The sequence below is a fragment of the Aythya marila genome (assembly GCF_965140915.1).
Source record: "Aythya marila genome assembly, chromosome: 2".
Lineage (NCBI taxonomy): Eukaryota > Metazoa > Chordata > Aves > Anseriformes > Anatidae > Aythya > Aythya marila.
In genome coordinates this window covers 44,441,450-44,461,246 of record NC_139043.1, presented here as the reverse complement: position 1 = coordinate 44,461,246, position 19,797 = coordinate 44,441,450, and the positions used below count along the sequence as shown (strand labels likewise).

General features: G+C 50.0%; 2 protein-coding genes across 2 annotated transcripts; both read left to right on the top strand.

Annotated features, from left to right (window-relative positions):
- Positions 1 to 1,293: 1,293 nt before the first annotated feature.
- RPL14 (ribosomal protein L14) lies at positions 1,294 to 4,237 on the top strand. Its single transcript, XM_082755104.1, has 6 exons — positions 1,294 to 1,373; positions 1,576 to 1,677; positions 2,223 to 2,317; positions 2,984 to 3,083; positions 3,463 to 3,516; positions 4,052 to 4,237. Exons 1-6 carry the CDS (start codon positions 1,371 to 1,373, stop codon positions 4,136 to 4,138), a joined length of 441 nt encoding a protein of 146 aa, XP_082611230.1. The 5' UTR covers positions 1,294 to 1,370; the 3' UTR covers positions 4,139 to 4,237.
- A 7,025-nt stretch (positions 4,238 to 11,262) lies between these two features.
- GASK1A (golgi associated kinase 1A) lies at positions 11,263 to 19,604 on the top strand (the record flags this gene model as incomplete). Its single annotated transcript, XM_082755346.1, has 5 exons — positions 11,263 to 11,295; positions 15,125 to 16,006; positions 18,476 to 18,598; positions 18,801 to 18,904; positions 19,098 to 19,604. 5 exons carry the CDS (start codon positions 11,263 to 11,265, stop codon positions 19,303 to 19,305), a joined length of 1,350 nt encoding a protein of 449 aa, XP_082611472.1. The 3' UTR covers positions 19,306 to 19,604.
- Between the last annotated feature and the right edge of the window lie 193 nt (positions 19,605 to 19,797).

Below are 19,797 nucleotides of genomic sequence, written 5' to 3'. Positions count from 1 at the left end.
TTTTCCGGATCACTACAGAAGAGAAGAATCCAAAAGCCATTACCTACTGCCTCGACCCAGAGCAAAAATAATGGGATTAATACAGGCAGTAAAGTATCACTATCATAAAGCACACAGTGAATTCTTGTTGTAATGGTATTCTAGATGGGACTTTCAAACATCCCTGATGGAGTTAAGTGCTCTTTAATGTTTTTATGATCAGTTCCCCAGGCGCTTGCATAATAAATACATCAATTAAGTGCTTTTTTTTTTTTAACCTGCTTTATTTTGCTGTACAAACAACATCATACATGCAATAAACACTGCACCTTTAGACAGCTCACGCTTCCTACAGCCCAATTGGGATATTTATTTCCACTGTTGACAGCAGACCTCGTGGAATGCAGGTCAGACCGACTTGCCATCTGCGATCTGCCGTACGTTGTGCTTACACTTTGCTGCTCTGAAAAATTTCCTTACAGCAAACGCTTTTGGCCAAAACCTGTGGGATGCTCTTGGGCTGGTCACGCCTCAGGACACCTCTCCAACTCGATCATGACATCGGCAGCGCCACTTCAACAGTGTCAGGCTGGGGAAGACCCGTTCTGCAGGATCGCCGAGCGTGCCCTTGCATCTTCACTCTCTAGGAAACGTGGCAAGAGGTGCGGAGAGATACAGTAAGAGCAGCCCAACGCTTGTCTCTGGGGGTGCCAAGGTCCAAGAAGAGAACGAATGCATCCTCCTGGCCACCAGGTGACACTAAACTGAAGCATAAAGCTGCTTTTACCCTAGGAGGTTGTCCTGAACACGCTCTCCTACCTACAAGTTCATTCTGCATTTCTCTATGGTGCCTAGGGTAGGGCAGTGCGTACCGCCACGGAGCCATTCTTCCAAATTCGGGCTCAGCTCTGCACTACGATACGAAAACATACATAATTTATTATTATTTTTTTTAATCTATGCCCTTGTTAAAGCGCTCTGCCTTCCGAAGAGCAGGGTCACTTCATCTAGGGGTCTTGGTGGGGCACGTTCCATTGCACTCTACTATCTTGGTATCATCTGATATATCCTCCGGAGCTCAAACCCAACCAGATCAGCCTCTGGCACCAGCACGAGCCCGTCCCCTGGCTGTGCTGCGTCCCTGCAGCACCACTCTGCCATCGGTGCCACCCCTCAAGGGATCCTACCCCCAAACTCCCCCTATGCCCCTATAACCCACAGCCTCCATTTCCCGCGCCGCCTCGCGCCGGCGCGCCGGCGCCACCTTAGCCACGCCCCCCCGCCTACAGAGTGATGATGCGGGCTGCGCGCATGCGCAGTGCCCCCTCCGCCGTGAGGGCCCATCCGGTGGCGCCGAGCCAGCCCTTTCCTTTCTGCCGCCGGCCGCCATCATGGTACGGGCGGGCGGCGCCGGGGCCCGGCGGCTTCGGGGCTCCCCCGCGCCTCAAGCGCCGCTGTGGGGGCCGTGAGGGGGCCGTGAGGGGGCTGTGAGGGATGGGGCGGCCGTTAGGGGGGTGTGGGGGTCGAGGGGTGTCGTTAAACGGTGACTAACGGCTGCCCCCCCCCCCCCCCCCTTCTTTCTCCTCCGTCCCTCAGGTGTTCAAGCGCTTTGTGGAGATCGGGCGCGTCGCCTTCGTCGCCTTCGGGCCGCACGCCGGCAAGCTGGTGGCCATCGTGGATGTCATCGACCAGAATAGGGTGAGTGGAGTGGGGGGGGGGGTCCCGGCACGCTGCCCCTGCGCTGGGGGTGGTGGGGTGGTCGGAGAGTGGTCCTGGGGAGAGGGGTGAGAAAAAGGAGCAAATGGTGAAAAAAATGAGGTTTGGGAGTGTTTAGTGTGGGTGAGAGGGGAAGGAGCACGTGTTGGGGCTGCCAGGGTGAGCGCCGCCCCGTGTGGGGCCTCAGAACACGTGGCTGATGGGCATAAAGCTGAAAAATGCACAAGATCACCCAGGCTGGAAGAGACCTCCGAGATCACTGAGCTCAACCTCTGGCCTAACACTGACCAGCCCTCCACTAACCCACATCACTGAGCTCTGCATCTAAACGCCTCCTAAAGACCTCCAGGGATGGTGACTCCACCACTTCCCTGGGCAGCCCATTCCAATGCCCAACAACCCTTTCTGTAAATAAGTTTTTCCTAAGTGGCACTTACGTGTGCTGAAAATAAATGCTTGATCCTGTTAAAACTAAAAAAAAATATGAATTACAAGATTAAAACCAAACATCTTCTCCTCCTTTCCAGGCCCTGGTCGATGGCCCCTGCAGCGGTGTCAGGAGGCAGGCCATGCCCTTCAAGTGCATGCAGCTGACTGACTTTGTGATCAAGTTCCCGCACAGGTGAGTGTTCGTTTTGTAGGCAACAAGCTCTCACTTCACTCCTGAATTATGTGATCTGATGAAGAGCACTTGTACGTTGTTAAATCAATGCATTAGTGTGTATGCAGCTAAAATTGGGCAGACTGCGTTAGGACAGTTGAGTACATTTAAGTTTTGATTTTCACTGCTGGCTAATAACTGGAGAGAAGGAAACAGCAGACTGGCCTAGGCAACTTGCAGGTAGGTGTGGGCTGCAAGGATTGTGGGGAAGCAGTTACAGTAATACTGGGCAGCTTTGCTTTTGCTGCTGCTCAGGTCGCCTTCAGACATTAAATAAGTTACCTCCCAGCAGAGCTACACTGGAATTGTAGGAGGCTGAACTTGCCCTCTTCTCTCCAGTGTAGGTACTATTTAAATTGTAATTTAGAAACAAAAAATGTTGCCTCTGTGATTCAGGAGTGTTGCTAGGAGCGTTAATATGCCTCTTGAAATCACTTATATGCTTAGTTCTAGCAAAGCAGTTACATAAAATATTAATCAGGCCACAGAGAGTTATGTGGCATTGGCTTAAACTAGGCATCTGAAGGAATGTAGAGGGATGATCTTGGGTGTAATTTGATGGGCTAGCTTTAGAGATTATTTTTTTGGAAAGACTGTGAATATAACTCTGTGACTGTTGTAATGCAGTGCTCGTCAGAAGTGTGTGCGACGTGCCTGGGAGAAGGAAAATATAAATGAAAAATGGGCAGCAACAAGATGGGCAAAGAAGATTGAAGCCAGGGAAAAGGTATGGAATTTGACTGGATGAGTAATGTACTTTGTACTGCTCCTACTCATGAAAATTAGGTGCTGATAAATTACGTATTTTCTGTTGCTTAGATTTAAAAAAAACCAAAAAGGTGTAGATTAAAATCTCTATCAGCTTTAATTTCTTGTAGTTTTATTGTAAAGGTTTGTTTTGTTCAGTGATTACAACTTGTAGTTTTGCATCCTCGCTTCCCAGTGAAGGCCTGTAGTGAACTCCTGGTAGGTGTGTAGCTAGACCTTGTTTGCAGATGCTCAGAGTTACTTGTGGAATGTTTTGAAATTCTGAGTTTTATAACTTACACATGTGTGTATCAGAGCCTCATTTTTTTTGTGTTTTCTTTTTTTTTTTTTCCAAACAGAAAGCCAAAATGACTGACTTCGATCGTTACAAGGTTATGAAAGCAAAGAAAATGGTAAGTGCTTGAGTGTGGTTTCCTTACAGGGTTTCTGCTTGTAGGCTTTGCTTTAGAGTCATGCACAGATGTTAGTAGCCTTGCTTTTACAGTTGGTTGGCACAAAGAATGTGAGTGCCTTGAATTCCGATGGCTCTTGGGCCACCAGTTCAGTCACTGATCAAAGCTGAGTTCACATGATCTGTGCATCAGTGTTCCTGGTTACAGCTGAGGAAGGAGATGAAATAGAATATTCTTGATTGGACACAGATAATACTTCATTCTGTAACAAACTCCTCACTCATGGGATATCGGGATGCCCAAGCTGCCAGCCAGTGATGTTGGCCACTTGGTAGAATAGTTTTAGGTAGGATTTGACATTTAGGATGTAACACACGTTAAATCTTTTAACGTAAATAAAATATAATCAGGTTAGCAAAGGGTGATCATCAAAAAGGGCAGAACCTGAAAGATCAGAATTGAAATCAAGGAATAATACTTTTGAACTGTTAAGAGTCTTCATTTTGATTAATAGTATTTTTGTTTGTTCTTGCAGAGAAACAGGATCATTAAGCATGAAATCAGGAAGCTCCAGATGAAGACTTCTAAAAAAGTCAAGAAGACAGAGAAGAAACAGAAATAAAATGAGCTTCTAGTTATGTTTTACTTTGTGTCCATGTTCTGATTCTTCAGAAATGACAAATGGATCTAAATTGTAAACATAAGTTCATTTTGCTCCTGACCAAGAATTGTCTGTCTCGTTTATTAATGTCCCAAGGGTTGGGCTCAAGGGTTTCTCTGAAGCACACAGGAATGTTTGTGTCACATCATGTTGACCATACAGCCTGTGCTCAGTACTCTGTACTCAATACTGTTTCAAATATTTGTATGCTTTGGTATTCAAAGTAGTTCAGGTCCTTAGACATTTTAAAGTAATCTGCTGTTGGATAAACAAAATTTCGAGCACAGTCCTTGGTGTGAGAAATGATCAATTAAACCAATTTTTCTGTGTAATTTCAGGCCAATTGGAAATGCATCTTCTGGTTAGAATGCAGGTATGTCAGAGCTTGAGAGACTAACAAATTGCTGTTCTTAACTACTTAAAAAAACACATCCCACAACCAAAAACTTTGTATAAGCAGTTTCCTGGGATACTTCCATACCCCAGAAGTCTAAAAGCATACAAGTTGTACTGTAAGTACAGTCGTAATAATGAGAGGTATATTAACAAGACAAAAATTGGTGACTTCCTTTACCGTGCTTGCTTTTCAGAATGTTTGAAGTTGATGGCTTACATCGATACCTTATACCTTGCCCTAATTACAGTTCCTTAAACTATGCAGCACATAATTACTACTTTTTAATCAAAACCAATAAGCAAAAAGGGGCATGACCTAAAAACTAATTAATTTGAAACACTGTAATGATGGGTTGAGTCTCCATGCTTTAAAGTCTACATCTAAATGTCAGCATCCGTTTCTTCCATATGTTTTCTTGTGTGCAGTTTGTTGAGAAGATGTATTTTCTTCGTGTTGAATGCAGAAACTGTAGAAGTCTGAGATCTCTTGTAGTCAAAAAGCAAATTATTGTTACTGTCATAACATTGAAGAGGGAAAATATTAAGATGAAGGTTGTAAGACCTTCAAGTATATTACCAAATACATCAGTATATTTAACAATATATGAGCACGAGCATATGCTTCTAAAAATGTATGCTCCAAAGTCGTTATGTGCCTAATGTTGCTTATTTAAGCCAAAATTGGGCATCTGCTTGCTCAAGCACTTTATGTTGTCTTGAGCTATTTATAAGCTGTGGAAATTGAGTTCAAGCACATGGTTGATAATGAATGGCTAAAGCTAAGGAAGAAAAGCCTAAGAAATGATGCAAATTGAGATTAAAATTGAGAATGATCGCTGTGTTCAAGCACCTGGAGATTTTGAGTTACACTGGATTTCAAAGTGATTAAATCCACCTACTCTGAAACTCAAGCTTCAGATTAATTTGAAAGGCATATCACTCATAACCAATTCACAAGTGATTTTTCTTTCATCCTTGCCCATTTTGGAAGTGCTCGCTTCCAAGGAATTTGTCCACTGTGTCCGTTCCCCCCTATACCACTTTACATGACCTGGAAGAAACTTGGTTCTGTAACACCACGACTGTCCTCAATTGCTTCTGTGGAAACATCCTTTTTTACTCTTAGGAGGAAAGGGGGACAGAGAAACAAGAGAATTTACCAGTCTTTGGTAACTACGCTGTGTTTCGGACAGTGTGCTGTGCATCAGCAGCAAGTGGTGGTCCTCACAAGTCAACAAAACCTTTCTGAAACTTTTTGGGGCTTTGCGTCATGTCAGTAGTCTACCTGCTTTCCAAACAACGGGTGCTGTGCCACCTGTGCTGCTTCGTCTGTTTTTTATTTTTGATTTTTTTAAAGATACTTGGATATAGAAAAAATGCAAAGTATCGCTTTGTTTCTAATGCTTACCACACGATGGCAATGTTAGCTCTTCACTACTATATTCCTGAGGCTTACCCTAACCAGACAACTGCTGCCCTTCAGTGAGGGAACGCTGCCAAACAGAGGTGATGGCACAAATATTTCAAAACAATGGGTTTGCTTTATCTGTATCTTAATTTTGCATTCCTAGTTGACTAAGATGTAGTTTGCCCATCAGGATATACTTCTTTCATTTACGTCGTGGAGCTGAATGTAAAGAAACAGGATCTGCTGTACAGAAACAGCTGAAGGTGAAGTCCTGGTGTTAATTTTCTTACCTGATTTCACACAGAGCATGTATGGGACTTACTGGGAGCAGAGGGGAATATGCTCTGCTCCAGTTTCCTCCTGAGATCAGCAGGTAAATTTTCCTGAACTGATATCAACAGCAGGAAAAAACAGTATTAATCTTTTTTTTTTTTCCCTGCAAAGTCTGGGCAATGTGAGCAATGATAGGAGCAGGACTGGGCCCCTTGGCATAACCTACAGCTAAAAGGTGTAAAACCTACTGCTGCTTCCGTGAACCAGCCGCGGTTCTGGGCTGAGTGATTTGCTGGTTATGCAGATATCTTCAAAGACAAAACCAAAACAAATCTATATTTAAGTGCTCTTGTTTCTTGTCTAAACACTTCTCTTGATCCCATGCTTGGCATCTGAATGTATTTTGGTTTTATTAGAGATGAAATGCACTGGGAAGAGGGATCTCTGGATTCACTGAACCTCCTTTTCAAGTGCTGGTGTCCAAACTGACCTCCGGTCAAGGTTTGCTTAGGCACATTGACCATTACATTTTCAAATTATTTGATCTTGTAATTACCTATAGCTTAATCTTTGTATTGAAAAATTGGGGGCATCGGGCTGAAACTTTGGGGACATTTTGTCTTGTTCTGGGAGTGCTGCTTCATGCGTGTGGCGAGGAGAGGCCCGGCCTGCTGGTGGTGGCCCTCCTGCTCGTGCTGGGCCCCACACAGCTGGTGGGGGTTGTATGGGCAGCTCTCATCGGGGGCTCTGCTCTGATGGAAAGGTGGATTTTTTTTGGAAAAGTAGCAGTGTTCATATTTAAACAGCACAAAAAGAGAGCAGCTTTCAGATCGGCTGGAGATTTACCTACAGAGACACCCAGCGGGAGGGCACAACTTCTGAGTGCTTTTCACAATAACTCAGCAGCCGAGACTTCCTAGAGCCACTGTTTGAACCTCGTGTTTACAAAAGCCATCAAATAAAAGAAGCAATGGGAAAAAAAAAAAAAAAAAAAAAGAGCTTGCTATCTGTATTACTGCATGAAGGTGATCTAAAGAAAGGATGGGAAATAGGCTTGTGGGCTTCTTCCTTTCCTTCCCCCTTCTCTTCCTCCCTGGAGCCCCTGAATAACTTTAAATGATTATTTTTTTCCTTTAGTTGTTTATCTTTTATTTTTACTGCTTATCTCATTCACATTGCACATGTGAGCCTTAGCTCATCCTGCAAGTCTCTGTGGGTAATGAAAAAAATCCGAGAGTTTATGGCATAATGAAGCAAATTAAGCCTGACTAGCTGAAAGTGGCATCGTTTTTGCTCTGCTTGCTTGGAGCATTTTTCAAGGCCCAGGGGGAGGCTGGCAAGCTGCTGCTCTTTGCAGGGCATGCAGATCCTCGTCCCAAATGGGAGCAGGCCGCCTCGGCTCCCCACCACCTGAACGTGACCTTGGAGGGGAAGATGTGTTTGCTCAGTGGCGGTGTCTGGCATCTGCTGACAACACCATGCTTCTGCTTTAGTGGGGAGCAGGTATCTGGCCCCGAGGGTGCCAGAGGGAGATGCTGTGAAGGGAGTGGACATGAGTTTGGGCCTTCCTTTTCCAGCCCCACAGTACCTACCACAAGCAGGAATAAGGGTGCTAGGGGATGCCCCCCTGTCCATCACCTTCAGTATCTCCTTTAGACTCATTTGGGGCTCATTTTGACTCAAAGCCTGTGAGGAGCTTGGCTCCGGGTCTGTTTTGAGTGATTAGGAGAGCAGCGCTGATACATAATAAAGAGGGAGGAGAGATGCTCCCTCTCAACGAGTGGGGTAAAAAAAAATTCCTCACAGACCTCAGAGGCAACCTGTCCTGAAGTATGGGACAAGCCTGAGAGAAACATGACACAGAAAGCACCATGGGCAAACCTCAGCTGGGTCTGCTCCTATCTCCTTCCCTGGGGGAGCCAAAAAGCTTTTGGCCAAAAGGCCAAAACCCCCAAGCCTTCCCTCTTCAATATCCCACCCTCCTGCCCTACATTTCCCTATAGTGGTTCAGCAGAGGCTCCCAGCCAGCTCCCTCTGGTCTATCCGGAAGCTTCCAGAACTTCATGCCTCTGATTATCAGAAACTTTCTAATTACCAGCCTAAATTTATTCATGACCGATTTACAACCAGGAAGCTCCGCTCCCTGCTTCTGCCACCGCAGGGCTGTCAGGAAAGATTCATGAGCCCATATGTCGGCCAGGCCCCGTGTTCAGCAGGCGTGAGGACGAAGTGCCGCTGCGGTGCCGGGTGTCTGTCTCCCCGTGTTCATGTGTAAGCTTCCTTCCATCCCAGCCCACCCTCGCAGCAACAGAGCACAGCACAGAGGTATGTAAATGGCCAATATAGCGTCTTTGTGGACCCAATTCAAGCATACGCCAGTAAGTTTCTTCCAGGAAAAGAAACAGATTGCTTCTGTCTCATTTTCTCTCTTTCTTCACTCACCCCCCAGAAAACAGCAGCGTGTCCATATCCCCTGGGGGAGGTGCGAGCAGGCATCTGTGGCCCCAGAGAGCTCAAGGACTGCACGTTGATCCCGAGGAATCCCACAGGCACCACGTGTGGGGCAGCTCAGGTTATTAAGCCACGGGGATGGTTTCCAGCGATAAGGTGCTAGTGAAGCAGCTTGGTCCCGGACATGGCCTCCGCACACCCACTTGCCCACCTGAGAAATCAAAAAATGGAAAGAAAACCCTAATTCAATTGAAGCATTACTGTGCCTGTCCCACAAAAGCAAGGCCATGGTCTGAAAAGCGATGCAGAGTTCCCATCCCTCACCTAAAAGGCAAACTGGAGGAATGAGCAATCACCTCTGGAGGCCCATTTACCAGAAGATACAGGAGAGAGCAGGGGGAAAAGGAGAAGTCCGAAGGCTTTCTGAGCAGCTCATTTCTAATCAGTGGCTGATAGGCAGTGATTTATCTGGGTAGAGCTTGGGCCTCAGAAATCCATTCAAACTTCTCCAGGGGAAGGAGGAGGGAGTGGGAATCAGATCGAAATTTCCAAGTGCTGAGGTCAAAGCATCTGTTTGCAGGCTCTGTGGCCTTATCCCGGCAGTTTGGCCACTGATCCCTGAAGTCTGCCTCCTGCAGCAGCCATCCGTGCCTCTTTCTGACGGCGAATTCATCAGATGTCAGGCGTGCATTTTAAAGGGTTATTTGTGAGGAGAAGCAAGCCGGAGAGAGGAGCCGGAGCGCCTGGCCTGTCAGTCAAGGCGCACGGTGCTGTTGCACCAACAGGAGTCATTTTGACAGAAAATTGCATATCAATTGGCTCACTTCAGAATTACCAGAAGGAGAGGAAAGCAGAAGCCTCAGAAATGGGAGAAACTCCTCCCACCTGAGGCTGGCACAGAGATGCTCAACGTGCAGCCTTTGGACCTAACCTTCCATCCGTGTATTTGCTTAGGGAGAGTTTTGAGGGGCAACAAAAGGTGCTGGGAGACACAAAAAGGGGAAAATAAATGCACTCAACGTGCCAAGGGTGTGTGGGGGAGCTGGGACTGGTAGAAGCCCGTGCTGGGCAGAGCATTACACTGCAACCATTTCTTGCACCTAGCACACAGTCCTGGGCAATGTCACCGCAGGGCTGTGTGTGGTCAGCAGGCTAGAGGGGCTTGGGGACACAGGAGCCACCTCCCACCACTACTGAAAGGCAGCAGCTCAACGCTGTTAAAAACCCCAGAAGGGCGCTTTTTGGGGCACCCATCAGCAGACCTGGGGCTCCCTTTCCCAGCTGCAGTGGAGCAAGACCAACGAGGTCCCTGGGGCTCTGCCTGTCCCCTGCTTGTCCCAGACTCAGGAGGAGCACGTGTCATTCCAGCCTCCTTTACCTCTGCCTCCCAGATCGAACTCGCCCTCTGTATTTAAAAAAAAAAAAAAAAAGAAAAAGGCAGCAAGAAGGGCTTTTATTGTGAAAAAGAGACTCTTCAAATGCCTGCTCCCCCCTTCCCAGCCTCAGGGAGGTGGGTCTGGGCTGCTGCAGAGTTGGAAAACTGGCGGCCAAAGTTGGCCGGGCGTCCGCCCGCCGGGAGCGGAGAGCCCACGCGGAGGCTGCCCCGAGCCCCAAGGGACACGGGAGTGACAGTGCCTCGGGGAGAGGAGCCGCGTGGATTGGACTTTTTAAAAAACCTTTCATTTATTTTATTTATTTTTCTCTCTCTTTTTTTTTTTTTAATTTTTATTTCCATTTTATGGTTTGCGATGTTCTGGTTTTCTATGGAAGCGCTGCCAGGAGCTGGTGCCCAGCCCGGGAGGTGACCGCGTGCCGCCTCTGCTGCACGTGAGGAGCAGGACATCAGTTGCTGCTAGGAGCCATGGTATGATTTTGGGGTTTTCCTCCTCGAGATGGTGCTGGGAAGGGATGCTGAGTCTATGGGATGTGTTGCAAGGCCATCCCCCAGTTGCCTCCATGGGACAAGTCCAGAGGGATCCCTTGTGGGGCTGGAGCATGCAGGCAAGACTCCAGCATGGATCTGTCCTTAGTAACACAAGGGATGGGCAAAGCGAATGGTTAACAATCAAGGGAGTGTATTTAATTATCTCAAAGCAGTTAATTAAAAAGCTGAGGAAGCGAGCAGTGCCTTGCCCACCTCTGCTCTGCCACCCCTGCAAAAACCCGTGTCGGGCAGCGGCTGCAGATGCACGTGCTGGGCGAGACAGGAGGTGCTGCTGCCAAAAACTGTTCTGGTGTCACCCACACATGTCACTGAAATGCCTTTAAGTCACGGGAGCATGGCTGGGGGTGCTCAGGGGGCTGGTGCACACTGTGGGGCCAGTGGTGCTGGTGAGCAGCAGGACTCACGGCAGGGCACATGCATGGGCTACTCTGAGTTCCCTGATTAATGATGCCGGTTTCCTACCAGCATCAAAAAGTGTTTTTTTTGGGGGGTTGTTGTTGGGTTTTAAAGCACGGCGAGGCCAGGGCTTGGGGCTGCTCCCCTGTGTCCCCAGCTCCAGCTGAAAACACACCGAATGCCAGCAGCGGGCTGGGGGAAGGCTGCGTGAGGGAAATGCCTCCTCGCTTCTGGCTCCAAAATCTGCCGGTGAGTAATTTCCAGCTACTCTGCCGCTCTCCCAGTACGAGGCAGCACACATAAGAGGGGCTGACGGCGCTTTATTAATGCTCTCGCAGAGATGCCAAATGCCATAATTACCCCTCCAAAGGCTCAGTAACCCCGTGGCTGCTTGCCTTCCCCAAAGGCAAAGCCCCTCCAGAGCCGGGCTGCGATCATTCACCCGGTGGGGTCGGCTGGGAGAAGGAAAAGCAGGATGCAGGAGGCAACGACAGGCAGGGAGCAGATTCCTTTCCCTTTTTATTTTTATTTTTTTCCCTGCCTAGGAACTAAAGGAACGGGTTAAACCTAGGGAAACGGTTACCTTCCTGAAGCTGAGGATGGGCACGAATGAACAATTCTGTTTTCAATAAAGCCAAGGGGATGAATGGCCCCGCTGTCCCTCCCCTCCCGGCCACAGCTGTGGAATCCCACGAATGCGTTCCTCCGCTCTTCAGGAAGAAAAAAAAAAAACCCTTAGAGCAAGAGAGGGGAGACTGAGCCAGCCGACTTGTCCATCCTCCACCAAAAAGCGTCCAAGGGAATCTGGAGCCAGTTGTGCAAAGCCCCCGCAGGGCACTGAGCACGTGTGCCTCTTCTCCGGGGCTGGTGCGCCAGCTCAACATGAAGACTGGAAATAAATGGATCAAAACCCACCCCCCCAAGTCATATATAGGACAAATGTAACCCCCAATAAAAGGAATAAGACCAGATCAGGTGCCAAAAATGTGTAAGAGAGTTTTAGTGGTTCTTCAGGCACTCATCAACAGGATCGGTAAGCTCATCAAGAGCAAGAAGGGAATAAAACTTGATTTTATTTAAATGTATTCATCCCCGTGTAGCCCAGAACACGCTGCAAAATAAGATGTCACTTCCCAGCACCTTTGCTCTTTGCTGCAGCGATGCAGGAGGCAGCACAACCCTGCTGGAGATGCAGGGCTGAAGCTGGTGAGCGGCTCAGGAGTACACAGGGAGAAGCTTTTAGGGTGGGGGACATTGTGAGGAAGGGAACTTTAGAGGAACCCCTGGGCTCCTCGCTGCTGTCACTGTCCTGGCTTTGGGCATCCTGTGGAAATTGTTAGGGTGAGCAGAAAAGCAGCCGTGTCCTTTGCTGCGGCTGCAAGCGAGCTGCTGAAGAGCAGGACTTCTGATTCCTGAAGAAGGTGTGGAAGAAAAAAAAAATCACACTGTTTTCCAGCAGAAGGAAGCCAGGCGTGCAGAGGCTGTGCGTGTGAGGGGTTAGCAGCGAAGGACCCCGGCATGTGGTCTGCAGGCTGCTGCCCTCCTCCGGAGCATCCTCCGCGCAGTCCCCGAGGCACAAAGGCAGCACTGTTGGAAGGGAGCGGGCGCGCAGATGTTGCACGAGGGGATGGAGCAGAGCACAGCAAGTTTCAAAGCCCCATCCCGGGCAATTGAGCTTTGTCGTGTTCAGGTTTGGTTTGGACATGCTCTTGGGAAGAGCTCAGTGAGCCAGCCTGGGGGGTTCTGCTGGCTCTGCGGGACAGACCCAGCACCACCTGGCAGCAGGTCTGGCTTCTGGGGGTTTTTCAAGCAATTTTTATTAAAATTGGTCACGGTGGGCTGCATTGCCTGCTGTCCACTCGGTTCTGTGTTTATCTGGCAGGCTCCAGAGGAGAGCAGGGATGGATCCCGCTTTCAAAGGCCACGTATTTCTATGGCATCTTCTTGAGTTTGAGGGCTGTTCCTCACATTCCTGGATAATGAAGTTTTGGGTTTGTTTTTCTTTTCTTCCACGCTCGACAAAGCCAGTTCGATGCACTTTGTGAAGCAATTGGAAACAGGCTCCTCCGCTTCAAATTCCGCCAAGCTTCGAGCACCCCGGGAACAAAGTGTCGGGGATAAAATCCTCTGAGCCACACTTAGAAAATCTCACCCCCGAGTGGCCAGGCCATGCCCCCGAGAGCCCGGGCTGTGCTGTATGTCCATCTGAGGAGTGAGCAGATGTATTGTTTACTCCTTGGCATCCTGGCCGTACCTCTCCGAAGCGTTTTTTATGGGTTTTTCTTCAGCTTGCCTGCTGGGAAATGTACCTAATTTCTAGAGAAGACGTGCTGTACTGTCAGTTTGTCAAGCTGGCAAAGCAGAGCGGTATGTATGGTTTTCATTTCAGGCTGAATTGAAGCCATAGCTTAAAGTGCAGCATTTTTTTTACAGCCTAGACTCGGAGAAAGTCTCTTTGGAAAAGGATTTACCCTGGGTTTATAAATACAGCGCCATTTCTGCAGTGTTATATCATCTAGATTATTATTAAGTTTGTAATATTGACTGCCAGAAATAACGTAGAGGCTGTACTTGCACTTTTTTTCCCCCTTATTATTGTCGATGTGGCAGTGAAATCCAGGCTCCCTGAGCTGAGCAGGGAAAGGGCTGCGGTGGCCCTGGTCCAGGAGCAGGATTCAGCCCCGGCTGTAACCAAACCGAGCCTGCCCACAGAGGGGACAAAGTGGTTCCAGGCACTGAGGATGCTTCATCCACTCGCCCTGCAAACCACCTTGACGTAAAAAATAAATAAATTGTAATTGTTCCCATCCGCTTGGCTCCCTGTGGCCAGCGTTGCTCTCCAGCTGTGGATTAAAAAGGGGTTTTCCCTCTGTGTTCGCCATGCTCCCCGTGTGGCTCTTGTTTGCTCCCCCAAGGGTGTGAGTTCTGCTAATTAAAGCCAGTCTCGGCTGCTGTGCCTGGACAAGTGCTTTCCGCACCATTACAATAAGGGGAAGAGTTCCCAAGTGTGTTCATGAATGTTGGCAGCAGAGCTCGAGGTCTGGTTTCAGGGACCCAAAAAGCTGCAGAGGTGTTGTTATTTGGGTTGCTTTGGGCAGGGCTCTGAAAAACACTCGGATGGGTGTGAGATTTCTGGGCAGCCCCTCTGTTTTTGCCGTGCGGGTCTGACACACACCTGGAGCTGCACAGGAGGAGGCTGGCACAAGCTGAGTGTGAGCGAAGCGTTCCTCCCAGCAGCTCCATTTTGCTGTGCTGTGCTGTATTTCTGGGAGAGAAACAATTAAATGAGAGCTATAAAGCTAAATCACTCCAAATGCACCATCACAGGCTCTTGGAAGCTGCTTTAAATCTGCTCAGTCCTTGAGACCTTGAAGGGAAACCCACTTGGGCCCTCACAGGTTTTCGGATAGTGCTCGATCAGCTGATGAGGTGCAGATGAAACATTTCTCCTGGCACAGGCTGCCCAGAGAAGCTGTGGATGCCCCATCCCTGGAGGTGCTCAAGGCCAGGCTCAATGGGGCTTTGGGCAGCCTGGGCTGGTGGGAGGTGTCCCTGCCCATGGTAGTTGGTTGGAGTTGGGTGATCTTTAAGGCTCCTTCCAACCCAAACCGTCCCGTGATTCTCATGAGCTGCCTTCTGGAAGTCACTCTGGCCGCTGGCTCTCACCCCCAGAGCGTTTGAGCTCTTGCTTTTTCAAGCTTTTCCTCTTACAAACAATTCCTTATCCCTTCCTTGGCAATACACCACCCCGCTATGTCCGCTGTGGATGTGCTTGTGCTTCCAAAATAAATAATGGCAAAGCGAAGAGGAACAAGGCCCTTTTCCCTGCTTGTTGTCCTGAGCCTCATCGCCGAATTGCTTGGAAATGTCTCTGTAAAGCACGAGAGCAGTGCTGGGCTGGAAAGCTTATAAAGAGATTATAAAATACGTTGGCCACCAGGCAGGTCACAGCCAGTGAGGTGGTCTTTGAGCAGAACCAGCGCTGTGATGCCAGGGAGGGCTTTAGGGCAAAGCAGACACGTTGGCCAACGTGTCTGTGACACCAGTGACACTCTCCTTTCTCCTTTCTGACCCGCAGGCCCAGCGACCGTGGCGAAGGACGGGGCTGAAGCACCCTCCCCTGCTGGCCCTGGGGGTCCTGCTGGCCCTGGCCCTGCTGGTGCTCACCCACCTGCCCCCACCACCAAGCGGGGACCACGGCCGGGCCCGGTCCCTTCGCATGGCACCAGCACCCATATCACCGTCCCCACCCCCTCGGCCTCGGCAGGACACAGCCACCACACTTTGTGGGGACAAGCCGTCCTCCCGGGGGACAAGGAGGCGTCGTGGGGACAGCCGGCGGCTGTGGGAGCTGGGCACCCGTTCCCCTTCGCCTTGTGTGGAGCGGCCGTGTTGGCGGCGCGGCCCCCAGCATGGGGACAGGCTGCGTTTTGGTGGGACGGCCCCGCCGTGGCTCTCTGATGATGACATCCAGAAGATGAAGCTGCTGGCCCAGGGGCAGGTGGTCTCCAAAACCCGTGTGCCGGCCCACGGGCAGGTCCTGCGTGTCCGCCTGCACGCCGAAGGGGACCCCCAGCCCCCCAGTCCTGGGGGGGACTGCAGGGATGGGCGCTGCGGGCTCATCAAGCGCCCTGGGGACCTCTACGAGGTGGTGGCTTTCCACCTGGACAGGGTCTTGGGGCTGAACAGGAGCCTGCCCGCCGTGGCCCGCCGCTTCTCCAGCCCCATCCTGCCCTATAGCTACACCAATGGCGCTACGAGGCCCATCATCTGGTGGGCACCCGATGTCCAGCACCTGGAGGACACCAACAACGACCAGAACTCCTGCGCCATGGGGTGGCTGCAGTACCAGGAGATGCTGAGGACTCACGGCAAGGCCCCGGTGGTGGTGGGGACACCCTGCAAGAGCATCCAGCACGGCGAGTGGGGCCGCCTGGCGCTCTTCGACTTCCTCCTGCAGGTAGGGTTGAGGTGAGGGAGGCTGCCTGGCATGCCTGGTGGGACACGGCGTCCTCCTGTGCACACCTCTGTCACCTCTTTCTCTTCTGTGAGTTGTGTAGGCTGTGTTGTCCAGGGAGAACATGCCAAAATGTGAGTCAAAAATTACTGCTTTTGGCTGCTGGGGTAACTTTTGCACCCAGAAGGGACATCTCGGTGATTGCATTTAGCTGGATCATTGGTGAAAATCAGAGAAGCCTGAGGAGCTGAAGCCTCATCTGTATCATTCAAAAGGTGGTGGCTCTTTGCTGGCTGAAGATGTTCAAGTCTGGTGTGTGATCCATGGCACTGCCAAGCGCCTCAGGACCTTGAGCCAGCCTCCAGGCTGGTCAAGCTCAGCTGCAGGTTGGGGTGGGAGGAAGCTGGAGCTTCTCTTGCTGTAGATGCTGAAGAGACGAGTGAATGCAAAGGGTTCAGTTTTTCTGCTCAGCCCTCAACATTTCAAGAATTCCTCAACTTTCAAGCCCAGGCAAAGTCTCTCTGACAAAAGAAAAATAAATAAATAAAAATCCCTGCCACCAGGCAACTTTCCTTCATCTCCTCAGCACAGGGTGAAGGCAGCATCTCCTGCACCAGCCCCGTGGCTTTGATGCAGTCACTCCAGAGACGTGCTGCTGGTGTGGGGAGTCTTCATCCCTACCCCTCTGTGTGGTAGTGTTTTCCTCCTCCTCCTCCTCAGGGTTAACAGGCTGATCTGTCTGGAAAACCATAGCCTGGTGCTGCAAGGGATTACCGCAGCGTCACAGGCAGTTATCATTTATTAGGGAGTAATCTTGAGGAGGAAAAAGGGGTTTCTGTGGAAAAAAAAAGGAAAAAAAAATAAAAAAAAGAAAAAAAAAAGAAAAAAAAAGAAAAAAAAAGAAAAAGAAAAAAAAGCCTGTTTATGTACCTCAGGGCTGCAAGTTTCATTATTAGACAAGGGGAAACTACCTGAAATGACAATTTTATATATATAAATACATATACTTAAAAAAAAAAAGGAGGAAGAAAAAAATACTATTGAAATGTGTGTTCTCATTACTCTTTCTGTTTTTTTGGCACGGCCTGGCCATTAATCTTTATAACCTCAGACTATGGCTGGCAAAGGAGACGCAGTCATGGTTGGGCTTGGAAATATTTTAGATAAAACAGCCAAACAAATGAGAAGATTAACCAGTCCCTTTCCCTCCCCCAGGCCAAAATACCATTGAATGCAATGGAAAAGCTGCATCTCCAGGAGAAAAAAAGCATCCAGTTTTAAGGAGACTTTCCTGCAGAGGGCCAAAACAGAGGAGTAATAAATCAAGGAGCAATCCACTGGCTTTTTCTCAATAACTCAGTGGGATCCTCCCATGTGGAAAAATCACATAAAGAGGCATGAAGCCAGCAGGATACTGTAGTAATGAAATAATGTCTCTAGCATCCTGCAGCATGCACTGAGGAGAGTGGGAAGCCGCAAACTTTGAGCCTTCCCGTGCAGCCCTGAGCCAGGCATTGAGATCTTCATCAGCTTCTTCTAAAGGGTTTTAAAATTTGGCTTCTTCTGCATTATTCACGCCTTACATCACACACACACAGTGTTTGCAAGTAGGAGAGTTTCAGGCTGCTGGCTGTCCCCTACAACCTATGTTCACCTGAGTCCCATAGGTCTGAGGTGTCAGGAGACAGAGATGTCTCCTTTACCATGGGTAAAACGCAGAGCCCTGTTGAAAGGGAGCAGCTACTGGCTTCATCCCGTGCCTTAAAAAGAGCCCAAACCACCAGCACACTCAGGCTTCACCCCTGCAGCAGCATCCCTGTCTCCTTCTGAGGTTGTCCCATCCTTCCTGGGAGCTGCTTGGTCTGGAAATTGGCTCAACTCCCCCAAAATGAAGGCTGTGAGGGTGGCTGCCCCCCTCCCTCGTTCAAGCATTTCAGCACAGGGACACTTTCCTGTTTGCTTTCTCTCTGTGTTTCAGAGCCTTTTTTGCTGACAGCTGGGGAATGCAGAAGCTGAGGACTTCACCCAGGCGCTGTGGTGATGGCCACAGGCATTTTTGGGGCTGCTCTGCAAGCCCAGGAGTCTCACACGTGGCTCTCCCCAGCCCCCTTCCTTCTCTTTTCCGTGACGCGAGAGTTAGTCAGGCTCTTTGGCGCCCTACTTGAGAGCTTCAGCAATCACAGACTACCCCTGATGAATGCTTTCCCATCAACAACACACAGAAAGACCAAAAAAAGGAAACTTCTGGTGTTTCATCACCTATTTGACCCCCAGATGACTTTGCAGGCTCAGGCCTTCAGGATGTAGCAGTCCTTGCAGGCCCAACTTCTTCCAGAGGACAGTCACCCCCAGCTTAAATGCTTAAAAGCATTTTATTTTCCTCTGAGCAAGAAAAGCTCCATGTGAGGATCCCCGGGACCTGCCCACCCCAGCTGTCTGCCCCAGCTGAGGACCCCAAAATATCTCCCACAGGTTCACGACCGCCTGGACCGATACTGCTGCGGGTTCGAGCCCGACCCCTCGGAGCCCTGCGTGGAGGAGATGCTCCATGAGAAGTGCCGAAACCCAGCCGAGCTGCTCCTGGTGCACATCCTGGTACGTCCCCAGCCCTTGTGACCCTTTCCCCTGTCCCATGTCCCAGCGACATGGCCAAAAATGAAGGTTTCTGGGAAGTACTGGCTGCTTCTGGCCCCCAGAGGCTCTCGGGGTTACTCAGTACCCCAAACACCCAGCCTAAAGCACCGGGCTGGTGACTGCCCGTGGTATCTGAGCTGCTCCTTCCCGTCCCCACCGGCAGGTCCGGAGCAGCGCCCCGTCCCAGCTCGTGTTCATCGACAACGCCGGCCAGCCACAGCAGCCGGAGGCAAAGCTCAACTTCAGGCTCCTGCAGGGCATAGACAGGTAAGGCAGGCAAGGCGCACGCTCCTGGTGGGACATCCCTCCCCTCCTGCAGAGCCTTTGGTGATCTCTGCACACCCGCTGGGTGTTGCAGCGAGATGAAGCCTGACAGGGAGAAGACCCATTTGTTTTCACGTGTCCCGGTGAAGCGGGTGGGGGTGGCTGATGGCAGTTCTCCATCCTGAATCTGTTTCAGCTTCCCGGAGGCGGCCGTGGCCGTGCTGAGGTCGGGCTGCTTGGGCCGCCGGCTGCTGGAGTCGCTGTACGTGGACCGGGAGCTGTGGGACAGCCAGGGAGGCGCCGAGGGGCTGAGACCTCTGCTGCGGACCCTGGAGAGAAGGGGGCAGGTCCTGCTGCGGTACCTCCAGCAGCACAACCTGACGGCGAGGGGCACGCCACGCTGAACCCCGTGGTGGTGGCTGGGTCTCTCATGTCCTCAGTTTTTGTGATGTGGGAGCTGCGGGTGGGTTCTTGCTGCTCCAAAAGGTGTTTTTGTTTTTTTTTTTTTTTTAATTTAACCCCCCCGTTGGTGGGATGTCTTGGAAAAGGAGAAGGGATTGTAGGAAAGATAAGGAGACCTTCTCCAGAGACATCCCACGAATGCTTGAGAAAGGCACTAAGGAAGACTTATCATGCAATGATCGCAGCATGGGATTTTCATCAGATGTCGACCAGATTTTGGGTGCCTTCACTCCCCTCTCCTCCACAGCACCTTTGAAAACTGCAGTTTTGACCAGCTGAATTGACGGAGAGCCTGTGAAGGGTTAGCCAAACAGTGAGAGGCACCGCTCAGGGCCGAGGGAAGTCACTGACAATCTTCCCATGGTTTGCATCAGGCTTTTTTTGATGATGCCTTCATCGTTCCCAAAATATTAAAAGCAGAGAGTCTGGAGCGG

Coding starts and splice junctions, on each gene's coding strand:
- RPL14 (XM_082755104.1), top strand. Junction 1,678..2,222: donor ATGTCATCGACCAGAATAGG/GTGAGTGGAGTG, acceptor CCTCCTTTCCAG/GCCCTGGTCGATGGCCCCTG. Junction 2,318..2,983: donor GTGATCAAGTTCCCGCACAG/GTGAGTGTTCGT, acceptor GTTGTAATGCAG/TGCTCGTCAGAAGTGTGTGC.